General features: G+C 38.9%; 1 protein-coding gene across 1 annotated transcript in view; it reads right to left on the minus strand.

Annotated features, from left to right (window-relative positions):
- LOC111154952 (RNA binding motif single stranded interacting protein 3) overlaps positions 1 to 19310 on the minus strand; it is a gene marked incomplete at its 3' end in the record, with an annotated part of 1272548 nt that overhangs the window by 335810 nt on the left and 917428 nt on the right. The window contains exon 6 of the mRNA XM_022514916.1: positions 6843 to 6934. Coding sequence (XP_022370624.1) covers positions 6843 to 6934 — 92 coding nt within the window. The remainder of the gene's footprint in view (positions 1 to 6842; positions 6935 to 19310) is intronic.

Genomic DNA, 19310 nt, shown 5'->3' on the forward strand with positions numbered 1-19310 from the left:
AAAAAATAAAGGAGGAAGTGATTGTGGTGTATTCATCTCTTCCATTATTAAGAAGGTGCGGGATAGAGATGATAACAAAATGCAGACATGTTGGCTCGCTGAAAAGTCTGCTCTATTTTGAATTATTATAGAAAAATTTCTCATAACAATCTCTTATTATGATATTATACTGTAATTTGCTCTCCTCATTTCTTTTTGATCTCTGTTCAAATATTACCTCATCAGAGAGACTCTCCCTGACCACTCTATCTAAAATGCATCTCAGCCCAACCTTCAACCACCATCCTCATCTCCTATATATTTAGTATCCATAACCTCTTTCAATTGTTTTAGAGCCACTTCTTACTAATACATTGTATTTCTTTGTTTATTTTCTGCCTTTCACCAGAAGAATGTAATCTTCATAAAACTGGTTCAATGCTATATCTTTAGCATGTAGAGCAATCTTGTACATAGAAGGTGTCAACATAAATGTGTTGAAAAACTAAGAGAATGAAAGAGATTTCTACCTAAATGTTAGGCTATATCTCTTGTTCCCTCTGAGACACATTTTGGGATATGGACAAATGATAGTATATAGGCTTCTCTGATCCTTTGATTTTGTTGAAAACAAAACAAAACAAAACAAAAACACCTAGACATTATTTTTAGGATATTAGCATCCCCAGACAGAATTTTTCCATCATTATATTAAGTATTGATTGAATTTCCCACCCAGTCTCAGGAGGCATGATTACCTCTATTGCCTACTGAATTTGCCTTTGAATGATGCTTCTCTCCTTCCTACACAAGAGCCTCTGAGAAGCTTCCTTGTTTGGCTGAACAAACAAGACCCAACCCCACTATAGTGACCCATGGACATCAAATAACTTGCTCTCATAAACCTAGGGATGATAAAAGCAGAGACTATTAATAGGGCCTTAGATGACAGGAGTCTGGCTGATGAAGTCCAGCATGTGTCTGTGCATTCAGAAGAGTTGCTTTGGTTGATAACAAAACACATCATAAGGCTAGTGGTTAAATTTAATTTTTTTTTCTAGAATATTCTACAAAGTAGGTCATCATTCATTAACTAAAATTCTTCTACTAGACTATAACTATTAAGGTTATGTACTAACCACTGGGGTAATTTTTTTTTTAAGTTTCTGATTTTGTTCTCTTTTTTTTAAGATTTTATTTATTAGACTGAGAGAAACAGAGAGGAAGTGAGCACAAGCAGGGGGAACAGCAGGCAGAGAAAGAAGCAGACTTCCTGCTGAGCAGGGAGCCCGATGTGGGACTTGATCCCAAGACCCTGGGATCATGACTTGAGCCAAAGGCAGACTCGTAACTGACTGAGCCACCCAGGTGTCCCTGGGGTAATGTATTTTTTTAAATATTTTATTTATTTATTTATTGGACAGACAGAGATCACAGTAGGCAGAGAGAGTGGGAGTGGGGGGAAGCAGGCTCCTTGCTGAGCAGAAAACCCGATGTGGGTCTCGATCCCAGGACCCTGGGATTATGACCTGACCCGAAGGCAGAGGCTTTAACCCACTGAGCCACCCAGGCACCCCTGGGGTAATGCATTTTTAAATTAAGTTTATGCATATACATATTAGAATTTACAGAATTTATTTTCATATATTCATTGATTTTTCTTTTTTTAATCTCTTCTGATCTTGTGTGGAAAAAAAAACACTCATTTTATTTTATTTTATTTTTTCCTGGAAGAGAACTGCTATTCAGGTTATTGATTTATGGAAGAGAATTCATTTCCTCTGGTCCCAATATGGTTCTCTGCCATGACATGGGATTTTTGTACTATCCCTGATGTGCTTGACATTCTGTTAGACTTGGTCTCTTTTGCAATTGCTTAACTTCAATTTATTCTACATATCCCACAGTGAGGTGAATCACCTTTGGTGATTGGAATAGCATCCTTAATAGTAGACCTGAAAAAGCTTTTTGTAAAGGCCCTGAGGAGGCAGTGGCTCCTTCCCTGTGGACTTTTCATCTAGAAAGAGATGTACTCTGTTTACTTGTGTTTGGAATTGACAGACAGAAAGTAAGAAAGAGGCTTGCTAAACTTGAAATAGCTCAGGGCTTGGCTGGTAATAATTGCTAACACAAAATATGTAGAGCCATTCCAGAGCCTCCAAATTTCCGTTCAGGAAAACTCAGTTTCTAAAGCTATATAGCCTTTCAGTGAGGCCTCAGTGTGGCCATGGGGAAAAAATGGGCAAGAAAGCCCTCTCTATACGGCAGGCAGGGATTATATGACTGGCAACCAGTGAGCGTACTGCACGGACAAAGCTAGAATTCTATTCCTGCCCCCAGGATTTGGTGTGTGCTAGCAACTGGTTACTTCTGCTTATTTCCCATTCTCTCTGTCCCTGAATGGTGGTTTTCCTTTAGTTTCATGTATCTTATCTTTTTCTCTGCTGTTCTTTACTGTGGGAGTTGGGGCAGATAACTCATCTTTTAAGCTAATGAGTGTTAAGCCATGAGGAGCAACCATGTCTGAGCCTGTTAGGGATGATGACATCACCAGATGTGATTATAGGATAAGGCTCTGAGGTAGGCTCTTTTAGGGAAGGAATAAACGCATGCCACCTAAAATGTATAAATGGGAAGAATGGTGTAATGGATGTTGGACAGCCAAAAAGATGAACTATTCTTAATTTTCTCTACTAGAGGTGAGGAAGCTAAATTATGCATAATCCCAGACTCTTTTGCAGCTAAGGGGGCAACCATATGACTCACTTTGGGCCATTATGGTATAAATAGTTGGGTCTACGTTAATATTCTGGGAAAGCTTTTATTTTATTTATTATTATTTTTTTTTTTCAAGAGTTTATTTACTTATTTAACAGAAAGAACAAGAGAGCACAAGCAGGCGGAACAGTAGAGAAAGAGGGAGAAGCAGACTCCCCACTGTGCAGAGAGCCCTATGCGGGGCTCAATCCCAGGACCCTGAGATCATGACCTGAGCAGAAGGCAGGTGCCTAACCAGCTGAGCCACCCGGGCACCTCTCTAGAATGCCTTTTAAAAGGACAGAATCAGCCAGAACAATCCATCAGCTTCAGCTTCAGATTCCTTCGTCCTTTTGTTTTTCCTGGCTAAGATGGGGATATCCTATATAGGCCTTAGAAACAACATAAAGGTACAGATGAAAGCCACCCATAATGAATGGCAGAGAAGCCTTGATCCTTGAGGGTGTACCAAAGCACTTGCCCTTCGCTGCCTATCTACGACCTTCTTATTGATAAGAAAATAAACCCCTACAAGGTAAAGCGATTCTTAGCTGGTTTCTCTTCAGCTCTTTTCTTTTTATGCTTACAGAGACTCATTCCTCAGCCAAATGATTTTCTTCTCAATACTTTGAGGTTGGCAAGAACCATAACAGCCAATATTCTTAATCCAGAGAAATCCAGTAGCAATCCCAGGAGATAGACCAAACATAAAGATTCAGAATAAGAGAGGTTTTATTCAACTTGATTCTCCAACACCTAGCATGGTGCCTGACACTTAGCATGTAATAAAAATGTTTATTGATATTATTTATTATATTTCTCAAGAGACTGTTTTGTAATGACACACCACTTAAAGCAAGTGTTAGAATTTATAGAGGTTTCAGTAACAACTTTGAATTTAATGAGTAACAACATTCATTGAATAATTAACATTTATTGACTTCTTGGTATAACTAAGCACTATCCTAAATTCTTTATGTATTTTTTTAAATTTAATTCTGACAGACATCGTTAGTCCCATAACCTGAGTATTATTATTAGAGAGTTTAAGAGATATTTAAATAACTTAGCCAAGGCCACACATCCAGGTGGTATCAGAGCCAAAATTCAAGGCCAAGTTTCTCTCTCTCCAAACCTACACTCTTAACCACTATGCATTACTAAAATATTCTAAATCTGCTCTCCTCAAAGAAACATTTCCTTTGATCCCTAAAAACTCTTTTTGACAGAACAGCAAGTATACAGAAAATGTTAGTCTGTATTAATGGATTATACATTATTAATCAATTACCACTTACTGGATGATTTATTGTTTGATTCTTCTTAGTTGACAAATCAGTTGAATTTTTCATATGCACACATTGGAATAAGTTCGCTAGAGTGATTCCCTTGGAGAGCTTCATGTTCATTCCAGGTTGCTATTGGGAACCCAGATTATTTGTCACATTTTTGCTTTAAAATCCTGGAGTCTTTTAAATGTAGCACCACAACCTACATCGTAGGATATTGATAAGAACAAGGATGCAGGAGGTGATTCAGTAGATACTTAAATGACAAAAAATATAGTGCAAGTTTCACACACCCTGCAGACTGCAGGTTTATATGATAATAAATTATAGTTATTACCAGGACAAAGGAGGGGGAAGGCCATGAAATCCAATAGCTCAGTGAGAAATCTGCTAATACAGGTGGTCAAGCTTGTCCCATTTCATTGTCAAAGGGACGCTATTTATTTGCTTCTGGGTAGTTAAATTACAGAGCTATTTACTGCTGAAAGTTTTCTAGTACACAGATGTGTGTCTAAAGCTCTGGGCTTTTGATTCAAAGTCTGTGAGAAGAAAAAGAAGAATTTACTCCACAGACAGCATAACTGATAAGGTAGAAATCTTTCAGCAACTCCAGAAATAAAGTAAGTGCCTGCAAATATTTTGGTTGGAATCTCCTCACATTGTACATTGTGCAGTGTATGTTGGGCGTGGGCTAAGGATAAAAATGCTGCCTATAATGAAAAACAGTTTTTAGAAGCTCTTTAAATATATTCCCTTTGATAGCCTCCTATTTAGGTGAGAGGTCAGTGATTGGTGTACATGTTACGTGTGTGTGTGTGTGTGTGTGTGTGTGTATGTGCGTGTATGAGAGAGTGAGATGGACAGTGATTCCTTGTGTACCAGAATGCTCAGACACAGAGAAAAAACAGTCATAATCGCTCCTCAGTAGTTTTAAAATCAATGCCAACTTTCTTTGCCTGTTGTGCAAGATGATAGTGATTTTAACCCAACGAGTAAAACTACACATATATTATTTTTTTCTCAGAACATTTGAAATGGTCAAGATTGCATACCCTGTATTCATGATTTCCAAACTACCACAACCTAGCAATTTCCAAAACTCGTTAGTCCATCAATAAAATAAATCAAAGATATTCTAATAATAATTATTATAAGCATTTTTATTATGATTTTCCTGTCAGTTGTCTTTCAATCCAATTTCAAATTTTGTATTTTACATATACTGAGCAACTATATTTTACCATTTGTTTCCTAGACATAATGCCTGCTTAAGTTGCCAGGTAACTTGACTCTTTAGCCAAGTGACCTTTAAACCAAGACATGTAGATAATTTCCTTATTGATTACAAATATTAACTTCATCACTCTTAGTTCATTACCAAATTCAAAGCTTCCAGGCACAGTCTTGATGAGGAATGCATTACATAGCTGAAAGAATTCAGATTCTAATATATATATAGCCTTGAAAACAACCAACGTATCATAAAGGGCAATGAGTTCACCGAAGTAATCTTTGTGGGAAGTGACCCACAACCAAAGATTAACAGATATGAGTGGTATCAGCTTGCTAAAAGACACAGAAGATGAAGAAAACCAAACATCCCACCTCTGGCTATCTCAGGTTGAAACTGGAAAATATTGTCAGGGAATGTTTGCAACCATAACAAAATTCAAATGACTGAAGGTTTGATGACTTGGTTGCTATATCACTCAGTTCTTAGGGGAATAGTTAAGGGTAAGAGTATACATGAAGATGGCCCAAATGCATTAAGTCTGAATTTCAAGATCTGTTGGCTCTTCTACCTAACTTTTGAGAATCCAGAGACAAACAAATTTAGTAAGAGTAATCTGAAAATTATTTAAAAATATATTTGCATGTGATCAAATCCAAAATGACCATTAACTTAAAGCAGAAATGTATCAAGCACCTATATGCCATAAACGTTTTTCTTAGACTTTTTATTTGAAACTAATCATACATTTATATCAAGTTGCAAAGCTAGCATAAAGAGATCACATGTACCCTTCACCCAGTTTCCTCAAAGTTTGGATCTTACATAATTATAGTAAAATATAAAAACCAGGAAGTTGATACTGATATGCATGTATAGTTCCACACCATTTTATCACATGTGTAGATTCTTGTAACTACCACTGCAGTCAAAATTCAAAACTATTTAAAATGCTCTGATTTATTTTCTTGAATATAAAAATGCATTATGACTTCAGACAGAAAGCTCTGAACTACTTGTACTATATAACAACAAATGAGTATTGGAAGTTATTAATATCAAGGAGATTATCACCTAGTAAAACTATCTGTAAAGGCCAAAGTGAAATTCTAGCAATACAGACAATGTATGTTTTGGTTAAACTCATTTTCCTGCATAAATCATACAACTTCATTATTCAGCCTTCATCTCTCCCCAACATGAGAGTGAACAGTTTTGGAGCACAGTTTACCAATGACAACTTGCTGAGAATCAGTCTACTCCCAAACAGTTTACTTGTGAAAGCCCTAGACACACATACACACACACTCTTTTCAGACATAACAGAGCACTTCAGAAGTGCCCTTAAAGCACTAATGAGTTCACCAAAACAAAAGAGCTTATTAATAAATATACACAGAAATATACACAGAAAACAATGAAATAAACCAGCCAGGTTCTTCCAAGCCAAAGCTATTAGAAGGTTTCTTATTTTCCCTACCAAGTAAATATAATCCAAATCATTGCGATCTCCAATTCTGATTCTGCTCACAATAATGGAGAAATATAAGATCACAAAAGAAAAAACATCTGAACCCCAGTCTTACCTTGGCCATCTGTGCCTGCACGCCATTTGCCTTGAGAGATGCTACTGCTTTCTGTGCAGCTGCAGGACTGTCAAAATCTACGAAACCATAACCTGTGAAAACACAAAAGCACTTGTTAGTACCACATCTCTCTCCTACCAGTGGAAGGGGTGTTTGAGGTCACACTTGCATTCATAACTCTTGGAATAACCACGAAGGCTCTCAACTGATTGGCCTTAACATGTCAAGAAAGATACTGCAATATCATTAAATACAAAATTGTAATTCTCTTATTTATCTGGAGATTGCTTTGGAGATTGGGTATGCAGTCAGTGATCTGATTTGGGCTAATTTGATCAGTAAGGTAATATATTATTTAACCAGAATCTTCTTTCTTTGGTGAATTTGCTACAAAAATAAGGAGCACAAACTGCTGAAAAATACAGAGAAGTCTATGTCTAAAGTTAATTTTCCAAACTTAAAAAAAAAAAAAAAAAACTGATGTTAGAGGAACAAGATGGTGGAGGAGTAGGAGACCTAAATATCATCAGGTCCCAGGACTTCAGCTAGATAGTTATCAACCATTCTGAACACCTAAAGACTCAACAGGAAATCGAAGAGAAGAAGACCAGCAATTCTAGGAACAGAAAAGCAACCACTTTCTGGAAGGTAGGGCATGCAGAGACGTGAATCCGAGACAATATACAGGAAGAGAGACCACAGGGCAGGGCCCAGCGCCCAGCAAGCAGTAGAGCAGTGGAGCACAAAATTAGAACTTTCAGAAGTCTCCTCTGCTGAGGGATGTCTCTCCAGTGGCTAAGCAGGGCGTGGAATCCTCACTGGGACAGTGTGGTCTCAGGACCCATGGGGTCACACAAAGACTGGGGGTGCCTGAGTGTGGCAGGGCTCTCAGGTATCGGAGCAGGAAAGCTGGCTGCAGAAGCAGAGCTAAGGAGGGGGCTCTCTGTTCGGGGTTATCTTAAACTGTGATCCATGGCACAGTCCGACCACTGCTCTTTGAGCAGAGACCCCACAAGTGGCAGATCCAGGGAGACTCCTCCTTCCTCCTCCGGGAGGAGTGGCATGGGAGTGCACTGCAGCAATTGGCTGGGTTTGGAGACTCCAAAAGGGGCCATGCACCAGAAATAGAAATAATTGGTCACAGGCTAGGTAGTACAGAGTGCGGCCGGAAACCAGAGAGATGGGAGGAATTGACTGCTTTTCTCTGAGGGTGCACTGAGGGGCAGGGCCCTGTGCTCTTGGCTCATCTAAGCCAGAGATTGGGAGGCCGCCATTTTCATTCTCCTCCTCCAAAGATGTATGGAAAGCGTTCGGGGAACAAAAGCTCCCAAGAGCAAACCCAAGCAGATCACTTAGCCAGTCCCCCAGCTAGGGTGGTGCAATTCTGTCTCCGGCAAAGACATCTGAGAATCACTGCAACAGGTGCCTCCCCTAGAAGATCAGTTAGAGCATCCAGCCAAGACCAAGTTCACCAATCAATGAGAACTGCAGAACTCCAGAACTAGGGAAAGCAACACATAGAACTCATGTCTTTTTCCTCAAGAGTCCTTAGTCTTCCAAAGTTAAATTTTTTTAATTTTCTTTCATTTTTTCTTTCTCTTTTTTCTTTTTTTTAAATTTTTCCTTTTTTCTATTTTAAATATCTTATGTTATCAATACTTTTTTAAATTTCTTTTTTTAATTTTCATTTTCACATTCAAATTCTATCCCTTCATTGTACTTAACCTTATTTTTTTGCATATATAAAAGTTTTTCTTTCTTTAAAAGTTTGGGATACAGTTTCTTCTAACAGACCAAAATATATCCCTAAATCTACTACATGACTTTATTCTAGTCTCCTGCCTGATCACATTCTCCCTGCCCCCTTTTCTCTTAATTTTTTTCTTTCTTTTTTCAACAAACATCTTATCTTATCAATTCCTTTTAAAATCTTTTTTTTTTTAATTTTCATCTTTGCAGTCATATTCCATCCCTTCATTGTATTTACCCTTATTTTTATATATATATAAATTTTTCTTTCTTTAAAATTTTGGGAGGCAGTTTCTTCTAACAGACAAAATATAACCCAAATCTAGTGTATGGCTCTATTTTATTCACCAGCCTGATCATATTTTTTTCTTCTTCTTTTTTTTTTCCCCCTTTCTCCCATTCCCTCCATCCCCTCTACCCCCAGTTGCAGGTCTCTTCTAATTTGTTTAGCGTATATATTTCTGGGGTCATTGTTATCCTTTTAGCATTGTATTTCCTCATTCATCTAGTCTTCTCTGGACAAAATCACAAAATGGAAAAACTCACCTCAAGAAATAAAAAAGAGCAAGAGGCAGTACCAATTGCCAGGGACCTAATCAATACAGACAAGAGTAAATTGTTGGAACTAGAGTTCAGAATGATGATTATAAACATATTAGCTGGGCTTGAAAAAAATAGAGGATACTAGAGAATCCCTTTGTGGAGAAATAAAAGAACTAAAATCTAACCAAGCTGAAATTTTAAAAAGGCTATAAATGAGATGCAGTAAAAAACAGAAGCTCTTATTGCTGGGATGCATGAGGCAGAAGAGAGAATTAGTGATATATAAGACCAAATGATGGAGAATAAAGAAGCTGAGCAAAAGAGAGACAAATAACTACTGGACCAGGAGGGGAGAATTCAAGAAATAAGTGATACCATAACACAAAACACTATTAGAATAATTGGAATCCCAGAAGAAGAAAGAGAGAGGGGGGCAGAAGGTATATTGGAGCAAATTATAGTAGAGAATTTCCCTAATTTGGCAAAGGTAATAAACATCAAAATCCAGGAGGCACAGAGAACTCCCCTCAAAACCAATAAAAATAAGGTCAACACCCTATCATCTAATAGTAAAACTTACAAGTCTCAGTGACAAAGAGAAAATTAAGAAAGCAGCTTGGGACAAGAAGTCTGTGACATACAATGGTAGAAATATTAGACTGGCAGCAGACCTATCCACAGAGATCTGGCAGGCCAGAAAGTACTGGCACGATATAGTCAGAACACTAAACGAGAAAAATATGCAGCCAAGAACACTATATCCAACTAGGTTATCATTGAAAATAGAAGGAGAGACAAAAAGCTTCCAAGACAAAAACTAAAAGAATTTGCAAATACCAAAACAGCTCTAAAGGAAATATTGAAAGGGGTCTTGTAAGCAGAGCCTAAAAGCGACATAGACCAGACAGGAAGAGAGACAATATACAGTTAACAGTCACCTTACAGGTAATACAATGGCACTAAATTCATATCTTTGAAAAATTACCCTGAATGTAAATGGGCTAAATGTCCCAATCAAAAGACACAAGGTATCAGAATGGATAAGAAAAAACAAAACCCATTAATATGTTGTGTGCAAGAGACTCATCTTAGAGCCAAAGACATCTCCAAATTTAAAGTAAGGGGTGAAAAACCATTTAGCATTCTAATGGACATCAAAAGAAAGCTGAGGTAATAATCCTTGTATCAAACAAATTACATTTTAAACCAAAGACTATAATAAGAGATGAGGAAGGACACTATATCATACTTAAAGGGTCTGTCCAACAAGAAGATCTAACAATTTTAAATATCTATGCCCCTAACATGGGAGCAGCCAATTGTATAAACCAATTAAAAACAAAATCAAAGAAACACATGGATAATAATACAATAATATTAGCAGACTTTAACACCCCACTCACTAAAATGGACAGATCATCTAAGCAAAAGATCAACAAGGAAATAAAGGCTTTAAATGACACACTAGACCAGATGGACATCACAGGTATATTCAAAGCCTTCCAACCCAAACCAACAGAATGCAGGTTCTTCTCTAATGTGCATGGAACATTCTCCAGAATAGATCATATCCTGGGTAACAAATCAATTCTCAACTGGTACCAAAAGGTTGGGATCATTCCCTGTGTATTTTCAGACCACAGTGCTTTGAAACTTGAACTCAATGACAAGAGGAAAGTTGGAACAAACTCAAATACATGGAGGCTAAAGAACACCCTACTAAAGAATGAATGGGTCAACCAGGAAATTAGAGAGGAATTGAAAAAATTCATGGAAACAAATGAAAATGAAAACACAACTGTTCAAAATCATTGGGATGCAACAAAGGACCCCTTTCCATATTTCCTGTAGGGTTGGTTTGGTGTTTATGAATTTTAAGAGGAAAGTATGTAGCAATACAAGCCTTTCTCAAGAAACAAGAAAGGTCTCAAATACACAACCTAACCCTACACTTACAGGAGTTGGAGAAAGAATAGCAAAGGAAGCCCAAATTCAGCAGGAGATGAGAAATAATAAAGATCAGAGTAGAAATCAATGAAATAGAAACCAAAAGAACAGTAGAACAGATCAATGAAACTAGGAGCTGGTTCTTTGAAAGAATGAATAAGATTGATAAACCCTAAGCCAGATTTATCCAAAAGAAAAGAGAAAGGACCCAAATTAACAAAGTCATGGTGAAAGAGGAGAGATCACAACCAACACCAAAGAAATACAAACAATTATAAGAACATATTATGAGCAACTATACACCAGCAAATTAGACAATCTGGAAGAAATGGACGCATTCCTACGACATGTAAACTACCAAAACTGAATGAGGAAGAAATAGAAAACATGGACATACCCATAACTAGTAAGGAGATTGAAGCAGTCATCAAAAATCTCCCAAAAAACAAGAGCCCAGGGCCAGATGGCTTCCCAGAGGAATTTTACCAAATGTTTAAAGAAAAATTAATACCTATTCCCCTGAAACAGTCCCCAAAAAATAGAAATGGAAGGAAAACTTCCAAACTCATTTTATGAGGCCAGCATTACCTTGATCCCAAAACCAGGCAAAGACCCCATCAAAAAAGAGAATTACAGGGCACCTGGGTGGCTCAGTGGGTTAAAGCCGCTGCCTTCGGCTCGGGTCATGGTCCCAGGATCCTGGGATCAAGCCCCGCATCGGGCTCTCTGCTCAGCAGGGAGCCTGCTTCCCTTCCTCTCTCTCTCTGCCTGCCTCTCTGCCTACTTGTGATCTCTGTCTGTCAAATAAATAAATAAAATTAAAAAAAAAAAAAATATATATATATATATATATATATTCAAGAAGAGAAATTAAAGATATATATATCAATCAAGTAATATACCATGTTATAGAATTGGAAGTCTCATATTGCTGAGATTATGGGGGTAAGTAAATGGAACACATGCTTAACTGCAATCCCAATCAAAATCCCAGGAAGATTATTTTTTGTAGAAATTGATTGGAAAACAAGGGCACCACTGAAATTCAGTGGGAAAGACAGTCTTGTCAATAAGTGGGACTAGAGGGGCGCCTGGGTGGCTCAGTGGGTTAAAACCTCTGCCTTCAGCTCAGGTCATGATCCCAGGGACCTGGGATCAAGCCCCGCATCGGGCTCTCTGCTCGGCAGGGAGCCTGCTTCCGCCTCTCTCTCTGCCTGCCTCTCTGCCTACTTGTGATCTCTGTCTGTCAAATAAATAAATAAAATCTTTAAAAAAAGAGAGAGAATTACAGACCAATATCCCTGATGAACACAGATGCAAAAATTCTCACCAAAATACTAGCCAATAGGATCCAACAGTACATTAAAGGGATTATTATTAAAGGGATTGTTCACCACATAGGATTTATTCCTGGGCTGCAAGTTTGGTTCAACATCCTCAAATCAATCAACGTGATGTAATACATTAATAAAAGAACAAGAACCATATGATATTCTCAATAGATGCAGAAAAAGCATTTGACAAAGTACAGCATCCTTTCTTGATTAAAACTCTTCACAGTATAGAGATAGAGGGTATATACCTCAATATCATAAAAGCCATCTATGAAAAACCCACAGCAAATATTCTCAATGGGGAAAAATTGAGAGCTTTCCCCTTAAGTTCAGGAACACGGCAGGGCTGTCCACTATCATCACTCTTACTCAACATAGTACTAAAAGTCCTAGCCTTAGCAATCAGACAACAAAAAGAAATTAAAGGCATCCAAATCGGCAAAGAAGTCAAATACTCACTCCTTGCAGATGATATGATAATTTATCTGGAAAATCCAAAAGACTCCACTCCAAAACTTCTAGAACTCATACAGGAATTCAGTAAAGTGTCAGGATATAAAATCAATGCACAGAAATCAGTTGCATTTACGTACACCAACAAGATAGAAGAAAGAGAAATTAAGGAGTCAATCCCATTTACAATTGCACCCAAAACCATAAGATAGCTAGGAATAAATCTAACCAAGGACCCAAAGAATCCATTTTCAGAAAACTATAAAGTACTCATGAAAGGAATTGAGGAAGACACAAAGAAATGGAAAAACATTCCATGCTCATGGATTATAAGAACAAATATTATGAAAATGTCTATGCTACCTAAAGCAATCTGCACATTTAATGCAATCCCTATCAAAATACCATAAACTTTTTTCAAGGAAATGGAACAAATAATCCTAAAATTTATATGGAACCGTAAAAGATCCCACATAGCCAGAGGAATGTTGCAAAAGAAAAGCAAAGCTGGTGGCATCACAATTCCGGACTTGAAGTTCTATTACAAATCTGTTATCATCAAGACAGTATAGTACTGGCAGAAAAACAGACACATAGATCAATGGAACAGAGTGGAGTCCAGAAATGGACCCTCAACTCCATGGTCAACTAATCTTTGACAAAGCAGAAAAGAAATGTCCGATGGAAAAAAGGCAGTCTCTTCAACAAACGGTGTTGGGAAAATTGGACTGCCACATGCAGAAGAATGAAACTGGACCATTTCCTTGCACCATGCACAAAAGTAGACTCAAACTGGATGAAAGACCTCAATGTGAAAAAGGAATCTATCAAAATCCTTGAGGAGAACACAGGCAGCAACCTCTTCGACCTCAGCCATGGCAACTTCTTCCTAGAAACATAGCCAAAGGCAATGGAAGCAAGGACAAAAGTGAACTACTTGGGACTCCATCAAGATGAAAAGCGTTTGCACAGCAAAGGAAACAGTCAACCAAAAGACAACCTACAGAGTAGAAGATATTTGCAAATGACATATCAGACAAAGGGCTAGTATTCAGAATCTATAAAGAACTTATCAAACTCAACACCCAAAGAACAAATAATCTAATCAAGAAATGGGCAGAAGACATGAACAGACATTTCTGCAGAGAAGACATCCAAATGGCCAATGGACACATGAAAAAGTGCTCAACATCACTGGGCATCAGGGAAATACAAATCAAATCCACAGTGAGATACCACCTCACATCAGTCAGAATGGCTAAAAAAAAGTCAGTAAACAACAGATGTTGGCAAGGATGCAGAGAACGGGGAACCCTCCTACACTCTTAGTGGGAATGAAAGCCGGTACAGCCATTCTGGAAAATAGTATGGAGGTTCCTCAAAAAGTTGAAAATAGAGCTACCCTATGACTCATCAATTGCACTACTGTGTATTTATTTGCCCCCAAAGATACAAATGTAGTGATCTGAAGGGGCACATATACCCCAATGTTTATAGCAGCAATGTCCACAACAGCCAAACTACAGATAGAGCCTAGATGTCCATCGACAGATGAATGGATAAAGAAGATGTAGTGTGTGTGTGTGTGTGTGTGTGTGTGTGTGTGTGTGTGTGTAATGGAATATTATGCAGCTATCAAAAAGATGAAATCCTGCCATTTGCAATGACATGGGTGGAACTAGAGGGTATTAGGCTAAGCAAAATAAGTCAGTGAGAAAGGGACAATTATCATATGATCCTACTGATTTGAGGAATTTGAAAAACAAGACAGAGGATCATAAGGAAAGGGAAGGAAAAATGAAACAAGTCAAAACCAGAGAGGGAGATAAACCTTAAGAGACTCTTGGTCCCGCAAACAAACTGAGGGTTGCTAGAATGGAGAGAGGTGGGAGGGATGGGGTGGTGGGGTGAAGGACATTGGGGAGGGTATGTGCTATGGTGAGTGCTGTGAATTGTGTAAGACTGATGAATCACAGAACTGTACCCCCGAAACAAATAATGCATTATATGTTAATTAAAAAAGAAAGACCTAATAACAGTGGTCCCTTATATAAGCGATGGGTCAAATCATGCCTGCTCCTTAGTTCTTGGTTATTTGCAATTTCCCTGTGTAGGAAAGAATGAGTCAATGAAGATGGGGCATCAGACTCCAGGGATCAGAAGCAGCTTAACCATTTGGGAGCTTGTGAGAAATGCAGAATCCTAAATGTATTGAGTTGGAAATGTGCATTTCTGGATGATCCCTAGGAGATTCAAATGCCTATTCAAGTTTGAGGAGAGGTGAGCCCGAGCAGGTGCTGACCCCTGATTTGAGTAATTCTAGGGAGTTTATTCTAGCTTTTGTGCTGAAGAAAGGGCATTTGTGGGGTAAATATGGGCCAGTTGAATAAAACTTCTCTGTGATGAGATGAGGGATGGGGGAAAAAAAGCTGATGTTAATAAAAGCCTTGATAGAACTCAGAGTTATCACCAACAACCTCAACAGGTCCTGGAACACAGTACACATCTGATACATAGATGCACGTCAACTGTGTGAATGAATAAATGTTGTGAATGAGAGTTAGGGTCTGAAACTAGTTCTCATTCATACCTAAGCTCCTGTTAGTGCACCACAGGACCTCATCTCACTTGGTGATAATGTCTTAGATAAATTATTTTAACTCTTAAGTTATATGTGCTAGAGTAATTAAATACATACTCAAAACTTCTTTTAAAAATAACAAAAATAGACCCATGTCACTTGTTACTTGAGTGTAATCTGAAGAAGTCACTAGTGTTGCCTATACTGTTCTCTGCCCTTGCTGCCTGTGTGAGTGTATATACAGAATAAGGCTACAAAAAAAGCTAGAATCAAGGAAGCAGAATTGGAGGGAATGGGATTCTGCATGCCCATAAATTAGAAGAACTTAGTCTTGGGCTTAGCCTCACTCTAATGTCAGCTGCCAAGAACATTTCAAAATAAAAAAGCTCAAGCATGAGTACAAGGGCAGTTTGGTGTGGCATGTCTAAAAAGCCCATCATATATGCTCTCTCCTCATCTGTCCAGCAGGGATCTACTCTGCACTCTCACACTTGTTCTTCAGAAGTTTGGAGGTGAGCTACCGAAGCAAACTTACTAACCATGCTCTATGACCCACTCCCATAACCAAAGAAGAGAGTGAGGGAATTCAATTACCAAGTTGTTTCTTTTAATTAACTTTTTAATTTTCTCCCTTCGAATCCCTTCTTCTTTTCCTCCCTCCCAGCATGTTATCCTAAAATGAACTTGTTACACAGCAGTGTACCACAAAGTGCTCTTGAAAAGCTGGGCAGAGAAGCTGTGAGGTTTGTGTTTCTCATCCAAACGGAAGCCTCCTCTGTAAGTCCCGCTAATTCTTCTCTTGCCACAAAATTCAACCTATGTGAGTAATAGGAGTATTACCACCCACTAAGATGAGTCAGATAGGGGAAATAAAAGCAAAAAGGGAACGGGGAAAAAGAACAAATAAGTCAAGAAGTAGAGTCGGGGGAACAGAAAGGAAAACTAAAATGTAGATGTTATCTCCTTTGTACCATGTACTATATGCTGGGTGGTTGACATGTTGATCCCTGGGGAATCAATGACGTCAGGTCTTACTGGCCTTGTGCCCATTCATGGATACATGAAGAAACAGAGGCTGAAGCAAGGTGGCACAACTAACCCCTAAATTGCAAGCTGCTTAATTGGCGAGTTCAGGATTTGAAGCGAAGTCCTCATAAGCTCTTTCCAAATGCATCACACAACGAACTACTTTATAAGCCTACTTTGCAAACTTCTGTCAGTAGCTCCTGAAGCCAACAGGCACAGTTCTCAGAAATCCCTTTATTTTGAAGTCAGGGCATCGCATAAAACAGTCCCACAAACAGATTCAATGCAGTTCATTCAGTCAGGACATTTACTAATGGGGTGGTTGAATTCTCAGTAGAGCTGGGTAAGTGAGGTTGGACAAGGCGCCCCTTCCCGCCTCATGCTTTGATCAATTATCTTCATCCATTAACATGCTCATTCTTTGATTGAGAATGAAATTCTATTTAAGGCACTTTGCCAGGCACATGGTATATAGGAATTAAAAAGAATAATCCTGGGGCGCCTGGGTGACTCAGTTGGTTAAGCATCTGCTTTCGGCTCAGGTCATGATCTCAGGGTCCTGGAATCGAGTCCCATATCCAGCTCCATCCTCGTAAGGAGACTGCTTCTTACTCTCCTCCCTGCTTGTGCTCTCTCTTGCTCTCTCTCTCTCTCTCTCTCTCTCAAACAAATAAAATCTTAAAAAAGAAGAGAATGGTTCCACCTCCCACCCTTATGTGTTTTTAGAGTTGAGATGAGAGATGGACATGAAACAAATAACCATACCAATGAATCTACAATTGGGCCCTTGAAAGAAAACAAATGCATATAATTTGGAATCTAACAATGGATTGCTCATCATTGCAAGTTAAGGAAGCAGTGGCAAGAAATGATCTGCATTTCTTAAAATATCCTTCCAATAGGTTTCCGCTGAAGATTGAATGTGGAGAAGGTGGGCTGCACGAGCGGAATCAGGACAAGATTTAGGGGCTATTAAAGCAATCCAGACAAATGGTGGCCGGCGGTAAAATGGAAGGGATGAAATGGATGATTTGAATTATATTTTGGAGGCAGAATTAGCAGGACTTGATGATAGATTGACTGGCTTGGGAAGTAAGGGAGATACAGATGACAAGGCTCACTACTGATTTTTCAGCAGAAGCCACTGGGTGGGTGGAGATGTGATTTACTGAAGTGGGGAGTCTGGAGGAGGATCCAACCAGGGAGAGGGAAAATTAAAATATTGGTTGAGTCAGAAATGCCTGCGAGACATCTAAGTAAAAATGTCAAGGAGCAGTTGGATATATTAGGCTGGTGCTCAGAAAAGAGGCTAGGATTGGAAATATAAAGTAGGAGGTCAACAGCATAAAGATGTGATTTACAGAGATGGTAACAGACAAAAATGCCCAGTGTAAGTAGAAACCAAGGGCCCAGGTTTGGAGCTTGAACAGCTTCAGCATTTAGGTGACAGGTAATAACAGGAGATTGCAAAGGAGGCTGCAGGAGAATCAGAGAGGAAGAAGGGACTGAAAGGGGAATAGGATGTCTCAAAGCCAAGGAAAGAAAGAGTTCCAAGAAAGGGAGAGAAATCCACCGTCACATGCCACAGACGAGAGCAAGATGAGAGCTTGCAAACATCCATGTTGCGTAGGAATATAGGTATCATGATCATGATTTGCTTCAGGCAAGTAGTGGGGAGTGAAGCCTGCTTGACTGGTTGAAGAGTAAGAGAAAGAGAAGGAGGTCAAGAGAGTGTTCACAGGCCTCCTTGTTGTTATCTTGGTGGGAAGGAGAATTAAGAGACAGGTCCGCTAGAGGGGTGATATGAGGTCAAAAGAGTTGCTTTGGTTTGTTTTAAGATAGAAGATACCATGGTTTTTAATCTTAGTTATACACTAGAATCACTTTGGGAGCTTAAAAAAAAATACCAGTGTCCGTTTCTCACCTCCAGGAAAGTAAATCAGTATCTTTAGTAATGTGGCCCAGGTGTTTACACACAGTACATACCCAAGTGTGTGCAGGTGTGCGTGTATACATGTGTGTTCCTCAGCTGATTTCAGTGGGAAGCCAGGAAACTACAGAAGATTCATTCAAGTTATTCAATAAACACTTACTTCTTGCACCCATTATGGGATTGTTCTTGGCAATTACAGATAGGGACAGGAATGATCAAGCAGAAAGCAAGAGATCAAACCTTCAGGAGGGCAAGGAGATAATTTATAGAATAATGTTCCTGAAAAGTGAAGGAGTGAGAGGATCTGGAACACATATGCAGGGCTGCCCTTACTGAAAGAGGGATCCTTCCCTTTGGTCATTGCAACTTGAAGGCAGAAGAAAAAAAGGTCACTCTTGGTTAATGAGTGTTATTTATTCATATGACTGGGTTACTGGGCCTGTGCTTAACACATAGCCTGTGCTTAATAAATATTTGTCAAAATTAATTAAAAGTATGTTTAAAAGGTGCTAATACTTCACAGATTAGAATGGGAATTAACGGATTAAAACATCTATTAATACATTTTGACTCTAAAGAACAATACAAATGCCAAGGGGTCCCCGTCTGGCTCTGCCATGCTGCCACCCAGCCAGGCAGCCCCTGACCTCACGACTGCTTCTGTTCCAACATGGCTCCTTCTCTGGCTGCCTCCGTTTCCTTCCACCCCCACACATTACACAAGATATTACAAAATCACAATGCTGATCTCCAGGGCTGAACTTCAATCCAAACAGAAGAAATCTCTGTGAGGGAATGAGACACTTGAGCTTTCTCTGAATCAGGGAGGGAATGGGTGAACTCTGAGAAGAGTGCATTTCTAGAGCCATCAGGCCAGCAAGGACAGGGTTGCCTCTGGACAA

Source organism: Enhydra lutris, unplaced genomic scaffold (assembly GCF_002288905.1).
Source record: "Enhydra lutris kenyoni isolate GAN:26980312 unplaced genomic scaffold, ASM228890v2 scaffoldscaffold39, whole genome shotgun sequence".
In the NCBI taxonomy this organism is placed as follows: Eukaryota; Metazoa; Chordata; class Mammalia; order Carnivora; family Mustelidae; genus Enhydra; species Enhydra lutris.